Source organism: Bos indicus x Bos taurus, chromosome 20 (assembly GCF_003369695.1).
Source record: "Bos indicus x Bos taurus breed Angus x Brahman F1 hybrid chromosome 20, Bos_hybrid_MaternalHap_v2.0, whole genome shotgun sequence".
NCBI lineage: Eukaryota > Metazoa > Chordata > Mammalia > Artiodactyla > Bovidae > Bos > Bos indicus x Bos taurus.
The window spans coordinates 63815788-63837598 of NC_040095.1; the positions used below are offsets into that span (position 1 = coordinate 63815788).

Consider the following 21811-nt stretch of genomic DNA (forward strand, 5'->3'; position numbering starts at 1 on the left):
TTTTCTACTCTTCAGACACTCATCAAGTTTTTATTTTTTATTTGACACCCACCACAATTATGAGCTAAGATAAACCTATTAGGCTGTAGAGTCAACATTTCACAGATAAGGAATTGGATCGGAATCAGAGAGAGATTGTATAAAGACTCATCAGTCACAGAACAGAAACTGGAATTCTGAGTATGGGCTGCCAGGGGAGGCTTCCTTCTGCCCTTGAGAACATGAACTCCAAAGGCTGGCACTGTCTTTCTAGGCTCCCTGTAGCCTTCAGCATGTGCCTGGCCAGAGACAGGCTCAGTAAATACTTATCAAATTAACAAATGGATACTCTGCCTCTCTCCTTTCTACTATTTTTCTTCATGACCTTAAAAAGAAAAAAAAAAAAACCCTCAATTCTTGAGAAACTGTAAAGCTTTCTTTAAAGAAAAGTATGCATGCATGAGTGATAAGCTGCTTCAGTTGTGTCTGACTCTGAGCCACGCTATGGACTGTAGTCCAGCAGCCTCTGCTATCCATGGGATTCTCCTGACCCATGGGATCAAATCCACGTCTTACATCTCCTGCATTGTTAGACAGGTTCTTTACCACTAGCACCACCTGGAAAGTCCACAGAAAAGTGTAGCAGTGATGTAAAACATTACCCAAAGGACTGGAAGCCCTTAGTCCTTAGGTATTTGTTTTATTTTTGCCTTGTTATAAAAAAACTATTTGGAGAGAGAAGAAAAGCTGAGAACTGGAAGAACCCCAGCCTATATATAACATAAGAGACATCTCTTTTAAATTTTGCTTATACAACTGGAGGGAAAGAGGAAACCATTAAGAAAAAACTTTAACTCCCTTTTTAAATGGATGTCTAGTTATTCCATTCAAATAACTACATTTCAAATTCTAGTTAGCCTGTAATTAAAAAAAACATTAACACCTCATGAAGACGATTAATATCAAAATTAAGTTACTGCAGGATGTATATTATTTGAAAGAACAAAGTTTTAAGAGGTGGAGTTAATAATTGGCACCTTTATTAATGAAATATTCTCTAAAAAAATCATTTGCCTGATGAGACAAGCACAGTAAATAGAGAGAAATTGCAGAATCCCCAAAAAGTCCCCCAGTAAGACAAACTTAACCACTCAGTTATGAATCATATAAACATCAAAAGGATGTTTTGACAAGTACCCATTTTACAAAATAAATATTCTCCCTTTATTTTATTTTTTTAAATTTAAATTTATTTTAATTGGAGGCTAATTACTTTACAATATTGTATTAGTTTTGCAATACATCAACATGAATCCTCCATGGGTGTACACGTGCTCCCCATCCTGAACCCCCCTCCCACCTCCCTCCCCGTACCATCCCTCTGGGTCATCCCAGTGCACCAGCCCCAAGCATCCTGTATCCTGCATCGAACCTGGACTGGCGATTCATTTCTTATATGATATACGTGTTTCAATGCCATTCTCGCAAATCATCCCACCCTCTCCTTCTCCCACAGAGTCCAAAAGACTGTTCTATACATCTGTGTCTCTTTTGCTGTCTCAAAAAACTTGCTGCTGTTCAGTTGCTAAGTCGTGTCCAGCTCTTTGGGACCCCATGGACTGAAGCACGCCAGGCTTCCCTGTCCTTCAGTCTCCTGGAGTTTGCTCAAGCTCATGTCCATCAAGTTGGTGATGCCACTCAACCATCTCGTCCTCTGTCATCCCCTTCTCCTCATGCCTTCCATCTTTCCCAGCATCAGAGTCTTTTCCAATGAGTCGGCTCTTTGCATCAGGTGGCTAAAGGATTGGAGCTTCAGCTTCCGCATCAGTGCTTCCAATGAATATTCAGGACTGATTTCCTTTAGGATGGACTGGTTTGATCTCCCTCCTGTCCAAGAGACTCTCAAGAGTCTTCTAAATCTCAGTGTCTTGAGCTTTTATTGGCACTGGCTTTGGTGTAGCCTCTACAGACTGTGGGATTTCCTTAGTTAATTCACTCATAGTATATTTATTGAACCTCGAGGGTACCAACCACCAAGCTAGGTTCTGTGTATATGATGACAGATGGCACATCCTTACCCTGTCTTCCTGGGCTCAGAATCTAATAAGAAATTCTGACATAAATAAAATCTCCCAAATATCTCTTCTGGACTCAAACCAGAGGACCTTGGACTTACTTTAGACTTTATCCCAAAATTGATTTATCATTAAAGTCTGATCCTAGACTCCACTACGACCTAATCTCCAAGCCTGCTGTTCCTTTCCAGTTATTTTTTAAGCTATGTCTGAATCACAACCAGTGCTCTAATCTTAAATTTCCAATAGTAAGGGAATTATACCAAGTTATGTATACTGACTTGGTGGAGTATGCCCTCAGTGGATTATTCTTAAATCATTAAATGGTAACTATGAAGACATGTATATGATACGATCTTAACTGAAAAAAATAAGCTGACATCATGTGTTTGCCGTCATTAACACTGTTTAGAAAATAGAATGAAAAGTATATATGTCCACATGATATTTACAACTGTAAAATACATGCCAACATGCTGATTACAACCCTGTAAGAGTGGGTTGGAGGTGGGCCTGAACTGGAACACAGTGTCTTCCGGCAGAGTCATTAAGTCACACACCCAAGGCAGGGTGGATAAGGAACAGACAAAGCATGCATAGAACATGAACATGGATGAATTAAACCAGTAAATTAAGAAATATGTCATACTACTCTTCAGTAGTATTCAGGGGAAATGGGGTTTATGTGAAGTAGGACGCTTACAATTTGGGAGGAATTCTCTATTCTAAAAGGAATTCTCTGTTCTAAGGAAAAGAATGTCAAATACTAACAAAAAAAAATTCTCGAGTTAATCACAGAATCTTAGAAGGTCTCATGAAGTGAGGGAGTTCAGTGTGCAGTAGGATCATGGTACATCCACCTTTGACAATGATGTAGACATATATTTGATCCAGGTAGAAAATGAAAGCAAAGAAAACATATGAGTGTCATCTTGCAGAGATGCTATGGGCTGCCCCCACAACCTTAGAATTATGAGTACACTTTTTTCCTTCTTTTGCCAAATGTGTTAAAGTAATCATATTGTCATTACAATGGAGAATAAGTTTCTAAGAACAAGAAACTGCAAAGAATTTTCCACAAGTCAAATCTGCTAGTACAAGTTCTTAGCTTTCCTTAGTCACCCAATAGTTTTGGGGTTTCACTCTCTGGTTGGTTTCCTAAATGAGTATGTTACTGTCTTATAAGTGGCAGTCTGGGTTCCAAATAGTCATCTTGGATAGAGTTTTAAAATCAGTGTAATTACCAACCCTTTGTACCTCATTCGTATTGAGAGGCACAACTAAAGGATTCACACTGCAAGGTTTCATTATTTACTGTCCACTCCACTGGCCTCCTGTTTTTGAGCTTGCAGATTGAAAGCTATGTAACGAACTCTATTCCACCACTCCTTCAAACTGGGGTGCTGGAGAAGACTTCTGAAAGTCCCTTGGACAGCAGGGAGATCAAACCAGTCAATTTTAAGGGAAATCAACCCTGAATATTCATTGGAAGGACTGATGCTGAAGCTGAAGCTCCAGTATTTTGGTGTGAACAGCCGACTCATTGGAAAAGTCCCTGATGCTAGAAAAGATTGAGGGCAGAAGGAGAAGAGGGCATCAGAGGATGAGAAGGCTGGATGGCATCACTGATGTAATGGGCATGATCTTGGGCAAACTTCGGGAGAGGGTGAGGGACAGGGAGGCCAGGCGTGCTGCAGTCTATGGGGTCGCAAAGAGTCAGACATGACTGGGTGACTGAACAACAACAGTGCTCTATGGGTAAGCTTGGGCTGCAGCAAGCTTATAGGCAACACCGGATTTTTGCATCTGAGTTGTTCTCAGCAGAAACACCTTGGCTTTTATTCCCTGAGTCCCCGTAAGATTGTATTTGCAGCCTGGTCCAATGAATTAGTGATTCTTAAGGAAGTAATCATCCCTCTGTCAGCACAAAGCAGCTCCCATATGGAAAGACCATGAGCTCTGGATGCAGGTGGATCTGGATAAGACTTTAGCTTGATGTGTGATTGTGAGCAAGTGACTCAGTGTGTTAAGTGTTAGTCGCTGAGTCATGTCTGACTCTTGCGACCCCATGGACTGTAGCCCACCAGCCTCCTCTGTCCATGGCATTCTCCAGGCAAGAATACAGGAATGGAATTCTGTTCCCTTCTCTCGGGGATCTCCCCGATCCAAGGATCGAACTCAGGTCTTCTGCATTGCAGGCAGATTCTTTACCATCTTAGCCACCAGGAAAACAAAAAGACAGAGACCATATAATGGGTCTGACAAATAAAAAGAATTCAGTATGAGATGCTCCTCTCCTTTCCTGCCTGAGTATTATATTCAGTTCACCTAGGTCCTGAGGAGCCAGGGCTGCTGTTATACACGTGTTTTGCCTTCTTTGTCCAGATAAGCTTCACTTGCCTCTGGACCAAACAGAGGGCACACTGAGCTGTCAGGAATTTGTTCTTGCACCTTTAAACAACTTCACATTGTCTGAGATGTAGGGGACCCATCAGGCTAGATTCTGCTCCTTGCATTCAGTTATTTACCTAGCTCTAGTCTGTTTGAGCAAAGGGATTTTCTACCACGACCACACTCTGTTTGTAGGTGAGTGATGTCAGCATGGTCCCCTCCAATAGGCAGGTGCATCTGCCAGTGGAAATTCAGTAATCCCCTGTTTCGGGTGAGTGGGTACCTGTCTTTACAAGAGGGGGTGAGGTTCAGACACCGATGGAGGCTGACTGGTGCCAGGTGTGAGGAAGGTCAAGTGCTTATCTTTGGTGCTGTCACCAGGCCTTCCCAGTGGTTGGGGAGGGTAACAGAGAATCCAGAGGCAACATGGGCACCATACTTGCCTCCACTATTCTGCTGAGATGGGTGGATGTCCTTCCTGGGATGGACTGTGCTAACACCTTGGCTCAAGCCTCATTCACTCAGTCATGGGCAAACTATTGAGTGAATTGTAAGAAGCCAACATAATATTTCCCTCCCCACTCTGGACTTACTTTCCTATAGGGTTTTGTGTAAAAATTAAAATATGTGACTTGACACTTACATTCTTCAGGTGCTACTGTTGACCCTTTGACCCCTCCTGTGTCCTCTGATTCTGCCCACTAAACCCTCATGCACAGAAGGATTTCTCTTGATTAAATATGAGGGGGGCAAAAAGTAATTGTGTCTGCATTGTTTTCCTTGATGAGCCAGGCAGAAGAGGGGATTGGAACCTGTAGTTACCTCTTTTGTACAGAGTAGAGAGGATAGGATACCAAAGTGTAGACTTTTCCCTGAAAGAAGACTCCAGTGATGCTCTTCTTTTTCTCCTGGCGCAGGACGCAGCATTTTCCGGTCACTTGGAAATTCCTTCAACAGCCCTGAGCTGGGAAGGGCCCATGTTTGCCCTCTGGGCCCCTTTTGTCCCTAAGTACAAAACTGGATAGCCCGCCTTCCCTGGAGAGCTTCACTTTCAAAGGGCAGAATGACCTTTCCAGAAAATCATTGTGTTTGGACAAGAGAAAAGTCCCCAATGACTGAGGTCCACCCAGAGGCCAAGATAAACAGCTCAGTAATCTATGTGGGAAAACTGGATAAAACAGGACTCTCTGTATCACATCAGAACCCAAAATTGATCACAACTGCTCAATTTCCAGGAAGCATTTTTGCTTTGCTTATTTCAGACCCCCCACTTTTTTCACTATTTGTTTAAACTATTAATTTTCCCATAATGCCTCACTGCAAAATTTATATCAGTCTAGCTCAGTTTTAAAACAAAATTTTCAGGAAAACCTGAGTGTTCTATCTCCCTACTAAGATTTTAACTAAAAACCATTTGCTTACTATTTCCAGCAGTGCAAATCAGTTATTTGAACTTGATGATAAAAGCAAATTGAAATGTGAAAAATCCTCATTTTATTTAATCAATGTAATTTAATGATAAGCCAATAATGAATAGTTTTTAATATATTGAATGTTAGTGACTAATTGATATTCTAGTTCATTAACTTTCTCTACAAATCATAGCCTTCAAAATGCTGTGCATCATGAGTGTGGACACATATTTTTATTGATAATTATGTCTTCTGTTTACTTGGCATGTGTCCTAACTTTTAAAAAAATGCTGTTTCAAATGTACTTGTATCTCGGTTCTTCTTGGGAATTACAAATTAATCTTCTAGTAGATGTCATATACATCCAATACACCACAGACAAATTCCTCATGCTTAAGCAAAGCACCATTTTAATTGCATCACTACGCTTCTCTGGAATCTTGAGGAAACTTCAGCCCATCCAAGCTGCTTGGCTTACCTCCCTGATCATGCCATGGGCATGTGACTCCATGTTGTCCTTCCCAGGGCCATAATGACCAGGGATGTTCTTCTTACTCAGCTAATCCCCAGCTTCATTCAAAGGCCAACTTCCTGGAACTCATCTGGGCCACAGCTCTCTCTGACTCCAGTAGCTCCGGTTGTCTGGACGTCTTACTTAACAGTCATCAACTCTGGTGTCAAGCAACGATCATGACCATGGTCTTCCTCCCTCACTGGGCTGCAAGTTCATTCCTGGTTCTTGTGCCTTCAAACCACGGCACTGTGCAAGCATATGCAGGTAGTTAAAAAGTCATTATAAATCGACCCAAATGTGTAGCTGAAATACCTAAAGGAACACATCCTGGTGTGACACATGCCCTTATTAAATAAAGACCCCAAGGTATTCACAGAGTTAGTATTTTTGGAATACAATGTTTTCAGATGCTCTCAAAAATCAACCGCATATATTAATTTGTAATTATGTTTAGAGGTTAAGGATGAAGGGGCTTCCCAGGTGGCACCAGTGGTAAAGAATCCGCCCGCCAGTGCAAGAGAACAAGAGACACAATTTCAATCCCTAGGTTAGGAAGATCCCCTGGAGTAGGCAATGGCAACCCACTCCACTATTCTTGCCTAGAAAATTCTATGGACAGAGGAGTCTGCCAGGCTATGTAGTTCATGGGGTTGCAAAGAGTTGGACACAACTGAGGATGCATGCATGCATTAAGTAGAACAGCTATGTACATCACATCTCAAAATACTTTGTTCTGTTTGGTTGCTTTTTTTTTTCTTAACTACATGATGTATTTAATCCTCAGAACAACCCAGTGAGGTGAGCATTATCATTCCAGTTTTATAGAAGAGGAAACAGGGGGAAAACAATATGCTCCAATTAGATTTACCAGTTGAGGAGTTTGCGGATGTCTTAGAATGCATTTTTCAGAAAGTGAAAGTGTTAGTTGCTCAGTTGTGTCCATCTCTTTAGGACCTAATAGATTTTAAATCACCAGGCTCCTCTGTCCATGGGATTCTCCAGGCAAGTGTTGGAGTGGGTATCATTTCCTCCTCCAGGGGGTCTTCCCACCCTGGGAATCCAACCTAGGCCTCCTGCATTGAAGGCAGTTTCTTTACCATCTGAGCCAGGAGGGAAGCCCTTCTTCAAAAGGGTTACTGTCTCATTGGAATGTCTCCATCTTATTTTTAGTAGTGTAACGCTTTTAATGCAGCTCAAAGTAAAAACAGATTCTGAAGTATATGGTGACTTAGTGATTAAGAATAAGGCACCTGAGATTGTCTTAGAAATTAAGGCACTATCATTCATGAACAGATAAATTATTCTCTCTCTCACTATCATCCTCATGATAATACAAATAAATAGCGATATTTGACATGTGATTGATTCTTGCGTAGAATTTGGGAAACACCTTAAAGATGCATGCAGCATTTACAAGGAAACCTAAGTCCTTAGGGAGGGAGGCTGGAGCGCTCAGCAGATTCTACACACCAAGCTTCTTCCAAAACCCCGCATCCGTTTATTGGGTGTTCCTTTAGACCCTCAAGCTCTCTCCCAGCTGGTTTTGCTGCCTCATTCTGATCTCCCTGCTAAAATGTTCTATTTTCCCTGAAAAGTATCATGTCGATCACTCTAGTCATCTTATTGGCCCCATCTTAAATGCCTCTCTCTGCATACTTCCTCATCCCCTTTTCATTTTTTTTTTTTTTTTTTACTTTGCAACTGGCTGTTGTTGTAGTTGTTTCAAGTTTATTTCCTTCACTAAGAAGTGAGTTCTTTGGTACACTGACTCTTTTGTTTGCCTGGTACACCCATCACTTTCAAGGTCAGTTCACAGCAGGTGCTAAGCATGTGATGAAGAAATGAATGATGGGAACACTTCTGATGTTCCATGTTTCATGAATAAATTTTGTTGATATAGCAAAAATTCTTAATATCAAAAATAAGTTGACATAATGGCAGTTAGTGTGATGGAAACAAGCCAGATGAAGTCATCGATACTTAATCTAATACACAAGAGGATGATATTCAGTATTTAGCACCAGCTTTCCAGATATACAGTAGAAAGATTTTGATGAATATGCCTTTTTTTTCTATTACTTAACAAATAGCATAATTGTAAACTTTAAAAAGTAAAGGAAGAGTTTATATAAATTTTAATTTAGATAAATTTCCTGTAAAAAGGAAAGTAGTTTATCCTTCTAGAATTAAGGCCTACCTCTAAAAATATAAATTTGCTCTAAAATACGCTTTTCAATAAATGTGTTTTCAAATTAAATCTTGGATTCTGACCAACATTTTTTTCTGAATTCATATACTTTCAGACGCCAGAGCAATAAGTCAGCTGAAAATAATCTAAAGTTCTTAACAAAATAAGAGAAAAAAACATTATTGAAAAGATTCATCACAGAAAGAAACACATTTTCATGGCGGAATAAAGAAAAGCCACTTCCACAATGGCTGCATTGGTAGGGAGTCTGTGATTTCGACACGACCTCCTTCAGAGACCCACCTTCCAAAAATAAGAAGTCATTACTAGTTTTCCTTAAGGTGTTATTTAGAATATTGGTAGAGATCATTAGAATGTTCCTTGTGGTATGAAATACTTACTGTGAGGAAAACATGTTTATATATAAATGGTATTTTTAATGAATGGGCTCTTATGATTATAGAGAAGTTTTAGTGTTTTAAGTGTCATTTTAAGAAACTGCAAAACCATCAGTGGTATCAGAAGAAAGTGATGTTACTATAAGCTGCTTTTCATATAAAGCAGCTTAACTATTCCTTGTAACCCTGTGGCATTGCTTCAGTTCTACTGGCAACTTTGCAAGGGGAAGTCTCAGGCAAAATTAGGGGCTTGGTGAAATTTCCTTCTTTTTGGAAGGTGAAGTTTGTCTCATGGTCATGTTGCTTTAATTAAAAAAAAAAAAAAAAGCATGAAATCAAATCCAGGCTTCTCGAATAATTCTCGAAGCCCTTTTTTCCCACCGATGGGAAAACAGAATCAAACACGTAGTAGATCCCGCCATGTGATGTACGCTGAGCATCCGGCAGGGATGTTTCAGTAGGAGTAGGGGCTGGGCCTGCCTGACCCAGTCAGCACACTGCGATCAGAGAAGGTGAAACTTAAGAACAAGATGGCAAGCAGCCAACCAGGCTTTCCCAAGTAAGGTACCTCTTAAGCTGCAGGCAATCAAATAACTTTCTTGCCTTGCTTCTTAACTCAAAGTGTTGGTCGTTCAGTTGTGTCCTACTCTTTGCGACCCCATGGACTGTAACCTGCCAGGGTCCTCTGTCCATGGAATTCTCCCATCAAGAAGACTGGAGTGGGCAGCCATTCCCTTCTCCAGGGGATCTTTCTGACCCAGGGAGCAAAACCAGGTCTCCAGCCTTGTAGGCAGATTCTTTTCCTCTGAGCCACCAGGGAATCTTCCCTATAAAAACTGCTTCTTAGCTCCTTTGCTCAAAGAAACTCTTGAGTGGTTTAATTTTGTTGCTGCTCTTGTTCAGTCACTCAGTTGTGTCCTGCTGTTTGTAACCCATGGACTGTAGCCCGCCAGGCTCCTCTGTGCATGGAATTTCCCAGGCAAGAATACTTGAATGGGTTGCCATTTCCTGTTCTAGGGAATCTTCCCAACCCAGAGATTGAACCTGTGTCTCCTCCACAGGCAGGCATGTTGTTTACCACTGAGCCACCAGGGAAGTCCCCCGAAAAGTTTAAAAGGCCTCAGTTTATCTTTTAACAGCTACAGGGCACTTATCAAAAAGCCCCAGTGAGGTTATGGGGAAGGTAACTGTTTGACACTCCTTTCCACCCCAGCCTGGTCCTGCAGTGAGAACCACCAGTTTTAACCCTTTGAACTTTGGCTGGTTAATAAGCAGTAATTACATAGTAACTTAACCAGCCATATTTTCCTCTATTGCTTGATTTATTGCCTTTGGATTATCATCCCCAACTGTGGAACTTGGACTTCTCCTTTGTCTTTGTCTCCATTCTATTCTTTGATTATTCTTTTCCCTTTTAAAATGAGACTAAGTGGAGTAGCTAATGGGGGTAGTGTATTTAAAGCTTTTATGAGGTTTAAATGAGGAGATAGAGGTCAAGTTTCTAGAACAGCACTCTATTCAAGGTTAGCATATTTGATTTGTTAATAAGGGGTTTTTAATATCATTAATATTAATGACATTATTATTTAGACTACCTCCCTGGCCCCATGTTTGATGATTAAGAATTTGTAGTCCTGCTCTCAGCGAACTGGTAGCTCGATAGCATCTTCAGTCTCTTATTGTTGTTGTCGCTCAGTTGCTATGTTGTGCTCAACTCTTTGAGACGCCATGGACTGCAGCCTGCTGGACTTCCCTGTCCTTCACCATCTCCTGGAGCTTGCTCAAACTCATGTCCATTGAGTCAGTGATGTCATCTAACCATCTCATCCTCTGTCGTCCCCTTCTCTTCCCGCCTTCAATCTGTCCCAGATTCAGGGTCTTTTCTAATGAGTTGGCTCTTCGCATCAGGTGGCTGAAGTGTTGGAGGTGGCCATAGTCTCTTGTGAGCTCTGTCCTAACTTGGTAGACCTTGTCACTCCCAGGCTGTATTCGCTGCCTTTGCTCACTACCGTGTCCTTCGTCCCTGACCTCCTGGCTCTTAAGAGAAAGTGTCCAATGGGCTGCTTGTCTGTGGGAGCATTTTCTATACCATTCTGGCCCTCTCACTGTCCTCTGTCTGCTTCCTCCCTCCCCACATCTCCTGGATTTTTTAATTTTTATTTTGGGCCACACCCCATGGCTTATAGGATCTTAGTTCCCCTGCCAGGACCAAATCTGTGCCTCCTGTTCTGGAAGCACAGAACCCTAACCACTGGGCTTCCAGGGAATTCCCAGCCTTCTATTGTATCTGTTGCTGTTGTTGTTGGCCAGAAATCTTTATCTAATCATTCCTATTTTGTATATAAACTCTTTCACTGAGACAGAGTTAGAATAAAGTATCTACTGTCTACAGTATTTATGATACAGTATATTGAATATTATAGACAGGGCTATACTAAACCACTATTAAATGGAAAATTTTAATACATTTTTAAAGTCTGCTACTCAAAAGGAAGACTTATTTATTTTATTATATTTGAACCAGTCGTGTTACAGGTTTGGGTGTGTATTTGTTTGTCCTTGGGCAAATTTTAGAAATTTTCAGTGTCTCTTTTTTCTTATCAGTAACAACCTTCCTCATTAGAAGTCTTCCCTGGTGGCTCAGAGGTTAAAGCATCTACCTTCAGTGTGGGAGACCTGGGTTCAATCCCTGGGTCGGGAAGATCCCCTGGAGAAGGAAATGGCAACCCACTCCAGTATTCTTGCCTGGAGAATCCCATGGATGGAGGAGCCTGGTAGGCTGCAGACCATGGGGTCGCAAAGAGTCAGACACGACTGAGCGACTTCACTTTCACTTCCTCATTAGAGTTGTTTAAATGGTTAAATTATGCAATAATCTTATAGATCACAGTCTGTTTAACTAATAATATCTGTCATTAAGTGGGTGAGGATGACGTAGTGATGATGGTGGTGGTAGTGATAATGATTATGATGATAAATAAAGCGAAAATATTAATACCTTCCTATAAAAGCTGTTAGTGTATCAATGATGTAATAATTTTACTTATCACAAATAATGCCTATTATTCATGGGATGATGTTGGTTGTGGTGGCGGTGGAGGTGGTAACTAGTATTCTTGAGCAAAAGTCTGACTTTAGATCATTCATAACACCTAAAGTCACCATGTTAGCACCGATAGTCATTTTCTATATCTTAGAAAAAAATAGATGTTTCAACTAAAATTAATTTGTTTAATTTTAATTAGATACTTACTGGTGTATGCAGTTAGCTATGTTCTCTAACGTGCAGACGGAAGCTTTTGTTTCACATAACTAGCTCCTACATCAAGTCCTAAGGGTTAACTCTTAGCTTACCTCTTTTGTTCTAGATTAACCTACCTTTCTGATGACACTTTGGTGTGTGTTTTCAGTGCCTGCATTGGGGCCCAGGACCCGTACTGTGGCTGGGACCTGGTGATGAAGAAATGCACGAGCCTGGAGGAGAGCCTGAGCATGACGCAGTGGGAGCAGAGCATCGCGACCTGTCCTGTGAGTGTCCGGGTCCCCAGCTCTGGAAGCACCGTCCCCGGGACCTCAGCGGTCCTAACCCACGGTCCTAACCCACCCTTCTGTGGCATACATTCCTTTTTCTATGAGAACCTTCCTCATAAATCTGGTCTGTGCTTTCTTAACTCATTCAGCTCTTCCTGCACCAAGCCACACAGGATGCTGCCATGACTTGCTGTCCACTTTGAAAAGAAATATCTTAAGAGAAGTGGCTTTGCTGGTGGCTCAAGAATCTGCCTGCCAGCACTATTTACAATAGCTAGGACATGGAAGCAACCTAGATGTCCATCAACAGATGAACGGATAAAGAAGCTGTGGTACATATATATCATGGAGTATTACTCAGCCATAAAAAGGAATGCATTTGAGTCAGTTCTAATGAGGTGAATGAACCTAGAGCCTATTATACAGAGTAAAGCAAGTGAAGCAAGCAAAAAGAGAAAAACAATTATCATATATTAACACATACATAAGAAATCTAGAGGACTTCCCTGTAGCTCAAACGGTTAAGAATCTGTCTGCAATGCAAGAGACCCGGGTTCAATCTCTGCATTGGGAAGACCTTCTAGAGAAGGGAATGGCAATCCTCTCCGGTATTCTTGCCTGGTGAATCCCATAGACAGAGGAGCCTGGTGGGCTACAGTCCGTGGGGCATAAAAAGTCAGACACGACTGAGTGAATAACACTACTATTATGGAATCTAAAAGATGGTTCTGATGAACCTGTTTGCAGGGAAGCAGTGGAAATGCAGTCCTAGGGAACAGACTTGTGGACACAGTCAGGGGAAGGAGAGGGTGGGGCGAGCTGATGGAGTAGCATGGAAACATATACATTTCCATATGGAAAATCCTTAGCCAGTGGGAATTTGCTGTACGACCCAGGGAGCCCAAACTCGGTTCTCTGTGACAACCTAGAGGGGTGGGATGGGCTGGAAAGTGGGAGGGAGGTTCAAGAGGGAGGGGACATCTGTATACCTGTGGCTGATTCATGGGGATGTGTGGCAAAAACCAACACAACATTGTAAAGCAATTATCCTCCAATTAAATATACCTAAATTTCAGGGGAAAAAAAAGAGAAAATAATCCACCCGCTAATGCAGGAGACATAGGAGATGAGAGTTTGATCCCTGGGTCAGGAAGAATCCCTGGCGCAGGAGAAGGCAACCCACTCCAGTATTCTTGCCTGGAAAATTCCACAAACAGGGGAGACTCGCAGGCTACAGTCCATGGGATTGCAAAGAGCTGGACATGACTGAACACACACACACACACACACACACACACACACACGTATGATCTTAAGAGAAAATAGAGCTGGTTTGCAAGTGGGATCTAACATCTCTGTTAATTCTTGGATTTTTTTGTCTCCAGAGTTTGGTGTGGACTATTTTGCCCTTTGTAGCACTAATATCAATAAAATAGTATCTTCCACACCCATCCATATCTCCTGGGAGCTATAATTCCAGAAGCGGGGAAACAGAGCTTTTAAACAAACTAAAGGATAGTGTGATGGAACCCCATGTGGCACAGTGTCTTCTCTACTGAGCAGGGTCAGGGAATTCCTGGGAGAAGCAGCCTAAAGTGCATTCCCCCAGGGAACCCTGCGGAATGTGAGAAGCTCCAGTCCATTTACAGTCAGACTCTGAACCCAAGGACGCACATTCCACTCTTGCCTTCGCCGTTGTGTTGATCTGGGTCCTCACTTGCACGATCCGGCCTTTCTTCTCCTTTGTCTTCAGAGCTGTCAGTTAAGTCATCCCAAGTTCTACTTTTCTGTCCTTGGAGAATATGAGCAACAACTATTAACTTCAGCACATTTAGGATTTAGGTACGTCCCTTGGCCATCACCTCACTGCCCCTGTGCATTCTTATCAGCCCTGGCCTTTCTCACCCTGCAAGACAGATGAGAAAGGAGGGACACCGTCCCTTATGCTAAATCCGTGATGGTCCTTCTGTTCCAAACAGCCGGAGACATTGGAACAGTCTGTCCATTTCCTATCAAGGAAGCTGCTTTTTGCATTATCTAAGCATGTGTCACAAAGGCTGTCCTTCAGTTTGTAAGTGAGACAAGCAGGCAGAGTGACTGGAGGAAGGTAAGGTGATTAAACCGGGGTCATTCCCCAACTGTTGGCACGAAGTGTAGGCTTTTCCCTCTAAAGGAGGGTGCCTCACCGCATCCAGGCTCTCAGCAAAGCCATGAAGGGGGTGGGCTGAGCTGCCAGTCCTTTTTGTTCTTTAGCTCCGGATCTCTGAATTTAGGGGCCAACACATCTGCAGTGTCTTGTCTTTGAAACCGGTTCAAACATGCCACTGTCTGTGTGAAGTCCTTTCTTCTGTCTGAACCACACTGTACAAGCACAGGGGTATCCCCTTTAAATTCTTTGCAGCTAAAGACAACACAAAGTGTGCTATGTGACATGCAGCTTTAAAAGTTCAGACATTCACTTTAGAAGAATCAGCGCATTTTCTCGCAGAAGTTTGACCTTACTGTTTTAATGCTTAAAAGGGGGGCAGAAGGTAACAGCAGTTCTTCTTAAGCAATAAAGTCATGGTCCAGGGCTCAAGGGTGTTTCAGTGGCTATCTGCGACATGCTTAATTACATAATGCGAAATACACACTCGCCACTTAGTTAGTAACAAGTACACTTGTATGTTTCTATGGTCAGAAAATGAAGGTGACCGGATATTTAACAAGCGACCGGAGGGTTATCACTAAAGTTGCTTCTTTCTGCTGAGAGGACAGCTTCTGATACAAACTCAGGAAAGGTCAGGGGGTGATGTGGACCTACCCTGGTTTCAGAGCTGCCCCTCCACCAACTCTTTTCAGAAAATGTGGCTGAGATGTGATCTCTGCTTCACTGTCCCTAAAACACACTTAAGAAGGTTTCCCCCCCACCCCTGATTTGAGGTGATTTCATTACACACAACCATCTCTTCCATCTCATCCAATATAATTGGTTATTTACCAAGATACACTTTTGATAAGAATATGCAAAGCATCCAACAACAGACAATAAATTGTATCACTTTGAGCAAAGCTAAGGAAAGAAAAAAAGTGTATTTTTCTGATTTATGTACGTTGCCAGGCAGAATTTGGGAAATCCTATATTACCCAACTCTTGTTTTAATTAATTATACATATCTTTCGAAAAATCTCTTAGAAAGAAATGAGCTAAATGAAATGATTAGCATTGATGTAGATCAGGCTTAGAGAAGTATTTTTAAAAGCAATTAAAATGTAATTTATATTATTATTTTTAATTTTTGACTGAAATGAAAGAAAAGTTTGACTTTATGGACCAGAGTAAAGACAGAGACCTATTTTCCACTCAAAGTTCCCTATTTAAAAATGTTTATGGATTTCCCTTATCCAGGAGACAGGACACTAGTTAATTGACATATTGATTAATGTTCTTTTTGCTTATATTATTGTAATGTAAGCATTTTACTCAGTATAAGAGATTTCAAACACTAAAGTTAGATCTAAACTTATATACCTAGAGTGATTCAAGTAATATATATGTCCTAACTTGCAGTGTTGCTTAGCAAGGGTGAATGTGAAAGTGTTAGTCACTCAGTTGTGTCTGAATCTTTACTGCTGCATGGATTGCAGCCCTCCAGGTTCCTCTGTCCCTGGAATTCTCCAGGCAAGAGTACTGGAGTGGGTAGCCATTCCCTTCTCCAGGGGATCTTCCTGACCCAGGGATCAAACGAGTCTCCTGCATTGGCAGGCAGATTCTTTAATCTGAGCTACCAAGGAAATCCACCTGGGCTTGATTTATGTGTGAATGTCATCCACACTCTGTGTGGTGTGTATGTGCATGCTAAGTCACTTCAGTCGTGTCTAACTCTTTGCGATCCTATGGACTGTAGCCTGCCAGTCTCTTCTGTCCGTGGGGTTCACCAAGCAAGAATACTGTCTGGACACGTGGTTATTAGCACACTATGTCATACAATGAGTCTCTTTTTCAAAATACATGCTGCAGTGACTAACAAAATAAAGTATACCAAATAAGCACGTAAATGTATTAAAATAACAGATTCTTCCCTGGCTACTGTGTAATTAACATCTTTGAGTGAAAGGAGACATTAGCAATGATTAAGCCTAGAGCTCTTTATTTAGACATCAGACACCATAAACCACAGACTAAAAATTTTACACAGGATTCTGAAACTACATTGGGAAATAAATCTGGACTTAAGTCCAAAACTTCTGAGATTCTCCCTTTTCTGCAGATCAGTGCCCTTCCCAGCTGGCAGCATCTCCCAAAGCAGTGGCTGATCGGTAGACTAAGTGATTGGTGACCCACTTGTCATCCACATGTTATGTTCAGATAGCCAGACAGGTATTACCGAAATCTACTGTGAAAGAAGGAAAAGGGAATTAAGGTTATGTAGGACTCTGTTTCTAAGAAAACACTGAAGTGTCCTTAAGGTTAGAGTTTGCTGTTATTCAGTCACTAAGTTGTCCTACTCTTTGCAATCCCATGGACTGCAGCACACTAGGCTTCCCTGTCCTTCTCTATCTCCTGGAGCTTCCTCAAACTCACGTTCATTGGGTCAGTGATGCCATCCAAGCATCTCATCCTCTGCCACCTCCTTCCCCTCCTGCCCTCAGTCTTTCCCAGCATCAGGTGGCCAAAGTATTGGAGCTTCAGCTTCAGCATCTGTCCTCAGTCCTTCCAAAGAATATTCAGGGTTGATTTCTTTTAGGATGTACTGGTTCGATCTCCTTGCAGCCCAAGGGAGGATCAAGAGTCTTCTCCAACACCACAGTCTGAAGTATGGTCAGAGTAGGAGTTGCATTTTTTTTTTTTTTATCCTGGTGGGACAGTAGGTTACAGGGAACTTAGAAACGGGGATGTTTGCTCTCAGGAAATATCTGCCTTCGTCCCTTCACTCATTTGTGTAGGATCCCATGAATCACTCAGAATCCAGAGGATCAGGCAGGTTTCTCCTCTCCCTTTTGACCGCATCTTATAGAAAGAGCCAGGTGTGGCAAGTGGGTATAAAGCCTTGGGTGTGGATAAGAAAGGACAGAGTCATCATTGTGGCAGCTGGAGACGAGCAACCAGCCAGGTCAGAGGAAATGGAAACAGTTAATGCTGAACTTCCTGGTGGCTCAGTCAGTAAAGAATCTGCCTGCAATGTAGCAGACCTGGGTTCAGTCCCTGGGTCAGGAAGATCCTCTGGAGAAGAAAATGACAACCCACTCCAGTATTCTTGCCTAGAGAATTCCATGGACAGAGGAGCCTGGTGGGCTACAGTCCATGGGGTCGCAAAGAGTTGGACACAACTTAGCAACTAAACCTCTTGCCTGTTGTATTTGGAGGCATGACAGTGCAGAGATAAAACTGACTTGGATATATATGTATTTTTAATATTTATTTATTTGGCTATGCTGGATCTTAGTTGCAAGTTATGGGATCTAGTTCCCTGACCACGGATCAAACCTAGGGCCCCTGCATTGGGAGCTTGGATTCTTAGCCACCAGACCACAGGAAAGTCGCCTGGATTTTCACAAAATATGGTTTCGCCTTTGTTTTGAAACTGTGACACACAAGTACAGTTCGTTTTACAAGTTACTCATGTTAGTTGCTAAGTCGTGTCTGACTCCGCTCAGTCATGTCACAGTTCGTTTGCTCCAAAGGAATTAATTCTCTCCTCCATGGAGTTCTGCTCCCCCCATGTGGATGACGAGTCTTGAATCCCCCAGAATCAACCAGGGCAGGAACTTGTGAGCAAGATGGTGGGAGCAGCAGACAGCAGAGGATAAAGCGAAGCATGTAACTTACATGTAACCTCATCTCTTCGTTTATCGTATTTTCTAAGAAACGCACAGTTTCCCCATGTTAAATTCAGGAGGTTTGGACTCTATGCCTTCTGTCCATTTGCAAAGGGGAAATTCCTTCTGCGGGCTGGGTGATCTGAAGTCTGGGTCCCGTGAGTCTCAAATCTTGGGACTCACTACCTCCTGGGAAGATCCCCTTGTCAGATTTGAGCTGACATGATGTGGTTCCACCTGCCCTGGACTAGGCTCCATGGGTCAAGGAACCATCAAGGGCCCTCCCTTAGGGCTCTCAGCATCCCACGTCACAGAGCATCCACATCATAGGGCATCCACACACCCCTCCCACCCTCTGTTCTGACCCTTCTAGAAGCTGAAGCTTCTAGCTCAGGTCTCAGTTTTGCTTCCTCTGGGCCACCTCCTCCCATCCCAGGGACAGCAGCCTGGTGCCCACACATGTGGCAGTATCCTTCCCCTTTGTCATCACTCAGGCTGCCCTCTGCCTCCACAGCCCCAGCAGACCCCTTTGCCCAGACGCCCCATCATCACCATCCCTCCAGACCCCACCAGCTTGCTGGAAGCCCCCCATCTCCTCGTTCACACCCCCTACTCTGAGCTGTATCATTGGATTTATTTGCAGTAATTATTATGGGTCCAGCTCCTCCATGCCGGCTCATAAACTCTGGGAGGGTGGACACAATACGGATTTGACTGGGATGTGCTTAACAACTAGGACATATCTGGTTGCTTAATAGGTACTCTTTTAATTTGTAAACTAAATGTCAGTTTGAAATGACTTTTTTAGACCAAGCCAGATCTTAAATAAAACTAGTTGACCAATCTTTCAATGTTTTAAGGAACATAAAAATGCAAGAGTTGTACATGTGTGAGTTTTAACTTCAGTTCTTTTTTTCATTTTATGTTTTCTTTTTTCAATTAATTTTTACTGGAGTATAGTGTTAGCTTCCAGTGTACAATGAAGTGAATCAGATATACATATATATATATATATATATATATATATATATATATATATACATTCATTTTTCGGATTCTTTTCCAATATAGATCATCACAAACTACTGAGCGGAGTTCCCTGTGCTATAAAATAGGTCCTTATAAGTTATCTTTTTTATATTATTAGTGTGTCTATATCAACCCCAATCTCCCAATTTATCCCTCCCCCACGTCCCCTCCCCCTCTAAACATAAGTATGTTTTCTGCGTCTGTGACTCTGCGTCTATTTTGTAAATAGGTTCATTTGTGCCATTATTTTTTAAGATTCCACATATAAGTGACATCACGAGAAAGGGACAGAAGAAAAGAAAGAGGAGAAGGAGGGAAAGGGGAGTATGCAAATGTCTTGTCACTCAGGGATGGCAGGACCTTCTACTCACGTGAGAAACCCAGAGAACAAGAAGAATTGGATATTCAGTCAGTCAGTCAGTTCAGTCGCTCAGTTGTGTCCGACTCTCTGCAGCCCCATGGACTGCGGCACGCCAGGCCTCCCTGTCCATCACCAACTCCCAGAGTCTACTCAAACTCATGTCCACTGTGTCGGTGATGCCATCCAACCATCTCATCCTCTGTCATCCCCTTCTCCTCCCACCTTCAATCTTTCTCAGCATCAGGGTCTTTTCCAGTGAGTCAGCTCTTTGAATCAGGTGGCCAAAGTATTAGAGTTTCAGCTTCAGCATCTTTCCTTCCAGTGAATATTCAGGACTGATTTCCTTCAGAATTGACTGGTTGGATCTCCTTGCAGTCCAAGGGACTCTCAAGAGTCTTCTCCAACAGCATAATTCAAAAGGATCGATTCTTCAGCGCTCAGCTTTCTTTATAGTCCAACTCTCACATCCATACATGACTACTAAAAAAAAATAGCTTTGACTAGATGGACCTTTGTTGGTAAAGTACTGTCTCTCCTTTTTAATATGTTATCTAGGTTGGTCATAACTTTTCTTCCAAGGAGAAAGCATCTATTAATTTCATTGCTGCAGTCACCATCTGCAGTGATTTTTAGAGCCCCCCAAATAAAAATGTCTATCACTCTTTCCATTGTTTCCCCACCTATTTGCCATGAAGTGATGGGACCCGATACCATAATCTTAGTTTTCTGAATGTTGAGTTTTAAGCCAACTTTTTCACTCTCCTCTTTAACTTTCATCAAGGGGCTCTTTAGTTCTTCTTTGCTTTCTGCCATAAGGAAGGGTGGTGTCATCTGTATATTTGAGGTTATTGATATTTCTCCTGGCAATCTTGATTCCAGCTTGTGCTTCGTCCAGCCCAGCATTTCACATGATATACTCTGCATATAAGTTAAATAAACAGGGTGATAATATACAGTCTTGATGTACCCCTTTCCCAATTAGTAACCAGCCTGTTTTTTCAGTTCTAACTGTTGCTTCCTGACCTGCATACAAATTTCTCAAGAGGCAGGTCAGGTGCTCTGGTATTCCCATCTCTTTCAGAATTTTCCAAAGTTTGTTGTGATCCACAGTCAAAGGCTTTGGGATAGTCAGTAAAGCAGAAGTAGATATTTTTCTGGAACTCTCTTGCTTTTTCCATGATCCAGCGGATGTTGGCAATTTGATCTTGGTTCCTCTGCCTTTTCTAAATCCAGCTTGAACATCTGAAAGTTCACGGTTCATGTACTGTTGAAGCCTGGCTTGGAGAATTTTGAGCATTACTTTGCTAGCGTGTGAGATGAGGGCAATTGTGAGGTAGTTTGACATTCTTTGGCATTGCCTTTCTTTGGGATTGGAATGAAAATTGACCTTTTCCAGTCCTGTGGCCACTGCTGAGTTTTCCAGATTTGCTGGCATATTGAGTGCAGCACTTTCACAGCATCATCTTTAAGGATTTGAAATAACTCAACTGGAATTCCATCACCTTCACTAGCTTTGTTTGTACTGATGCTTCCTAAGGCCAACTTGAGTTCACATTCCAGGATGTCTGACTATAGGTGAGTGATCACACCATCATGATCATCTGGGTCATGAAGATCTTTTTTATACAGTTCTTCTGTGTATTCTTGCCACCTCTTCTTAATATCTTCTGCTTCTGTTAGGTCCCTACCATTTCTGTCCTTATTGTGCTCATCTTTGCATGAAAGTTTCCCTTGGTATTTAATTAGAGTAATGCTAATTTTCTTGACGAGATCTCTAGTCTTTCCCATTCTATTGTTTTCCTCTATTTCTTTGCACTGATCACTGAGGAAGGCTTTCTTATCTCTCCTTGCTATTCTTTGGAACTCTGCATTCAGATGAATATATTTTTCCTTTTCTCCTTTGCCTTTAGCTTCAATAGCTACAGCCTATTCTGTTCCATTCTGTTCTGGCATGTTTAGAAGAGGAGAGAGGATGTCCTTTATTCTTGATTCCTAAAAGTGAAAGTGAAGTCACTCAGTCATACCTGACTCTTTGCGACCCCATGGACTGTAGCCTACCAGACTCCTCCATCCATGAGATTTTCCAGGCAAGAGTACTGCAGTGGGTTGCCATTTCCTTCTCCAGGGGATCTTC

The 21811-nt window shown here is 42.1% G+C and overlaps 1 protein-coding gene across 5 annotated transcripts in view; it reads left to right on the top strand.

Moving 5' to 3' along the window:
* Positions 1-21811, top strand: part of SEMA5A (semaphorin 5A) — a 565569-nt gene that overhangs the window by 453962 nt on the left and 89796 nt on the right. For all 5 annotated transcript variants that reach the window (XM_027520271.1, XM_027520273.1, XM_027520269.1 and 2 more), the window contains one exon: positions 12368-12485. In XM_027520271.1, coding sequence (XP_027376072.1) covers positions 12368-12485 — 118 coding nt within the window. The remainder of the gene's footprint in view (positions 1-12367; positions 12486-21811) is intronic.